Source organism: Saccostrea cucullata, unplaced genomic scaffold (assembly GCF_032062105.1).
Source record: "Saccostrea cucullata isolate Sc308-1 unplaced genomic scaffold, CSIRO_AGI_Scuc_v1 ctg7639, whole genome shotgun sequence".
Taxonomy (NCBI): domain Eukaryota; kingdom Metazoa; phylum Mollusca; class Bivalvia; order Ostreida; family Ostreidae; genus Saccostrea; species Saccostrea cuccullata.
In genome coordinates, this window is record NW_026927387.1 from 10,261 (window position 1) to 13,736 (window position 3,476).

General features: G+C 32.0%; 1 protein-coding gene across 1 annotated transcript; it reads left to right on the forward strand.

Moving 5' to 3' along the window:
- Positions 1-333: 333 nt before the first annotated feature.
- On the forward strand, positions 334-2,777 carry LOC134274317 (perlucin-like). The gene is made up of 2 exons (XM_062756589.1): positions 334-463; positions 2,560-2,777. Exons 1-2 carry the CDS (start codon positions 334-336, stop codon positions 2,775-2,777), a joined length of 348 nt encoding a protein of 115 aa, XP_062612573.1.
- The last annotated feature ends 699 nt before the right edge of the window (positions 2,778-3,476 follow it).

A 3,476-nucleotide genomic window follows, 5' to 3' on the forward strand; every position in this document is an offset into this window, starting at 1 on the left:
GAAGAAGATAAGGTTTCATTATTTAAGAATATAATACAGAGCTTAAGATTTTCTTTGATTATGAAATAAAAACGTTTAATTATTGATTCTGACTAATTTACCTCACATTGCAGAACAGTTAGAATTTTAATAACGTAACTCGTTGAAGGATCGTCAAGCGCGATGCACGTCCCTCTTTATGTGCTGTGTATAATCCTTACATTGCTTAACTTCATCAATTCCTATCAACAATCAACCGAATATGTACATGTTTATAACAATGACAATCAGATTTCAACTACTAATATTCTTTCGGAAATAACAAATATTCCTAATTTATCGAGTTGTAGCGCTATGTGCAGGAAACTGGCGGATTCTGTCTCTTTCTTTTACAATTCTGCCATAAGGAAATGTGTGTGTACAAGGCAAGTTCAACAGAGTGATCTTCTGCCATTTGTGGGATACCTGTACTTTTCTTCGTCAGGTAAGTTTTTAGTGTTTAATTTCTTTTTATTTTTTTTAAATCCATGTATAACTCATTCATTAAAATAGAAAAAAAAACCATTGCAACGGTATCTTTATTATTACCCAAGCTTCGATAACATGCGAAAAAGGGCCTACATTATTTTTGGTTTGCATGTCTTTTCATAAAAAAATGACAAGATCAATTTAAATCAGGATAACGAACATCAATCATTTTGAAAACCAAAGAAACAATACATATTTGTAGTAGAGAATACAAGTATCTCTACAAACATCAATTGTTGTATCAGGTGTCATTAAGGTGTAAGCTTGCCCTTACTTTGGCCCTCATTTTTAAACTATAAAGACTAGGAATTTCATATTTCAAATATCAGTTCTTTATGGCAAGACTTTCATCTTCATCAGATTTTCACATCTTGTTTACAGGGTACTTGTGTATGTATTTATTCGAAAATGTGTGCAATGTGCATAAAACTTAGAATGTTTTAATTTCTTTCACAGATATTTCTCTTTGGAAAGTGTTCGGTAAATCGCAATATTTGCACATCAAAGAGAAAATGAAATGGCTTGACGCACAGGTATTTTTTCACTCATTAATCATAATATATTTACTGTGTTTATAATATTATTACAACTAAAATTGTAAAAGAAAATGAATTTAATCCGTCTTTGTATAAGAGGTATTGCCTTTGCGGATTTTCAATATGGCTTACAAAGTATGTGCAGAGCCAACCAAAATTGAATACAAAGCTTGCTTCACATGTCATGAAGGAGTAAACATTCCATGACAACTAGACATTTACTTTATATTTATTTCTCAAATTAAGTTTTTGGAAAAATAAGTAGACAACTCTAGCAAAGATGAAAGCCCGTCAAATTGTTTAAAATATGCGTCGAAAGTCCATAAAAAATAACAAAATAGGAGCAGCGCATACAATGACATCCAAAACATTAGAGGTGGGATCAAGGGTCATGGAAGAATGAACATATTTTATTTGCAAACTTTTATCATTGTATGGATTGTAAAACCTTGACTTAAAACGAGATTATTCAATCCCTGTATCATAGTTATTACATATTAAGCCTACTTCATTTTATAAACTACCCCTATGTTGTGTTGTTGTTTTATGTTGTTTTATGTCCCTTTGGAGAATTTTTCACTCATATGAAGACACCACCATTAGCTGCGATCTAAAATCTATACTCGGCAGACTAGGCCATTGGCCAGTGAGGTATCTTTTTCGCACCAGCACCTACTGCGACAAGGAACCTCCGTCAGTACGGTCTCATTTATACGAAGGACTGGTCTCCACGTCCAACAATGGGATTCAAACTCTCGATGTAAGGATCAATTCCTCAACACGCGATTCTGTCCCTTTGTAGGATATTTTCTATTAAGGCCATATTGAAGCGACTGTCAGGCATTAATTTTATATGCAGGTAATAATTGTATATCGCTCGAAATAAATGTCAGCGTGTATAAAATCAATGCATTTTAGCATTTTAGTGACAGCAGAACTTGTTGAAGAATAATGTAAAAAAAAAAAAAATGGGATCAATATCTGATATCTCAAAAATTCCTTATATTATATTTATTTTATTACACATAGGTATGTATTTATTCTTTGCAGTTTGAATGCCAAAAGCTCGGCGCAAAATTAGCAGAAATAAAGACCGTTCAAGAAAATACATTTCTGAAAAAATATGCAAAGGAGAATGATTATGGTATGAATGGTTGTGATCGAGCTTCGATAATTTTCTAGAGAAAGTAGTAGAAATTCAACGATGCCTACAACATACCAGAACGATATTATTCTGTTAATTTCTAACTAATTAATCAAGAACTTCGTAGTTTAAATTTAGTTTCTTCACTTTATCTAAATAAACGTAAATAATTTGGCTTAATATAAATTTCCATGGAATTATAAAATCGAAGATAAAATACATCTGATGACATTTTGTTCCTTTAAAATCAATTCCTCCAAGTCTTCATGGTTAAATGCTCATTTCATTTTCTTACCTTAATTTTAGTTTATTAATCTTATCCGTTATTAAATCCGGCATTTCGTAAAATTGAATGATGGTCTCTTGTAAAAGGTACGGCATTTATTGGAGGGAAAGATGCCTTCTCACAAAACAGATGGAGATGGTCAACAACATTTAAACCAGTAACGGATAATGGCTGGGCACCCGGTAAGCCGGATACATCCGCAGGTGACGAATGTCTCGCGCTGAATGCTAACCATGAAATGTCTTGGGATGACTACGAATGCGATAGAAGTTTCTCGTTCATATGTGAGCGAATAATGGCATGAAGAGAATAAAATAATACAAAGGGTTGTTATTGCTTTGTCGTTAAATATGGAAAATAAGACCTTCAGGAGTGGTACTCTCTTATGCTTCTATTGCTCTTTTCCCCCTGACTGAAACAATAGAAGTGTCAAATATTAAAGCTTCTACAAAAAATTTCGCCGGCGAATTACACAACATATATCTCTACAAAAAGAAAGAAAATATATAAACAGGTTTCCGAAAGTATAATAATATAATTAATTCAAACGTGTTTTTGTGTACAGGTTTGGTATTTTTAACATAGAAGGTTCAAATTAAATTGATTTTTCTTTAGGGCATACACTTAATAGATCATAATCATTTTTTACTAACAAAATGCGAATTATTTTGAAAGCAGCATCACTTTCCAGAAAGTAAATAGAATGCAAAAACAATTAACTTACACTTTTCTTAATTTATCAGGGGTATGTTCTTGTGATTTTGAAATTTGTTTATGAACTACATTCAGTTTACATCACTATGCATTTATACTAAAACTTAAAGTTTGAGAACCAGGTTGAAAACCGAAGTATAATTTATTCAATTTCCTGGGAACTAAATTGTTAAAATCAGTCATTGAAATGAAATTATTCAATATTTCAATTTAACGAAAATAAAAGTGATGATCCGATTGGAATAGACTCGTGACTTTGACGCAAAATGATTGTGTCACCCTTTCCTTG

Coding starts and splice junctions, on each gene's coding strand:
- LOC134274317 (XM_062756589.1), top strand. CDS start 334: ATGTGCAGGAAACTGGCGGATTCTGTCTCTTTCTTTTACAATTCTGCC. Junction 464..2,559: donor CCTGTACTTTTCTTCGTCAG/GTAAGTTTTTAG, acceptor CTCTTGTAAAAG/GTACGGCATTTATTGGAGGG.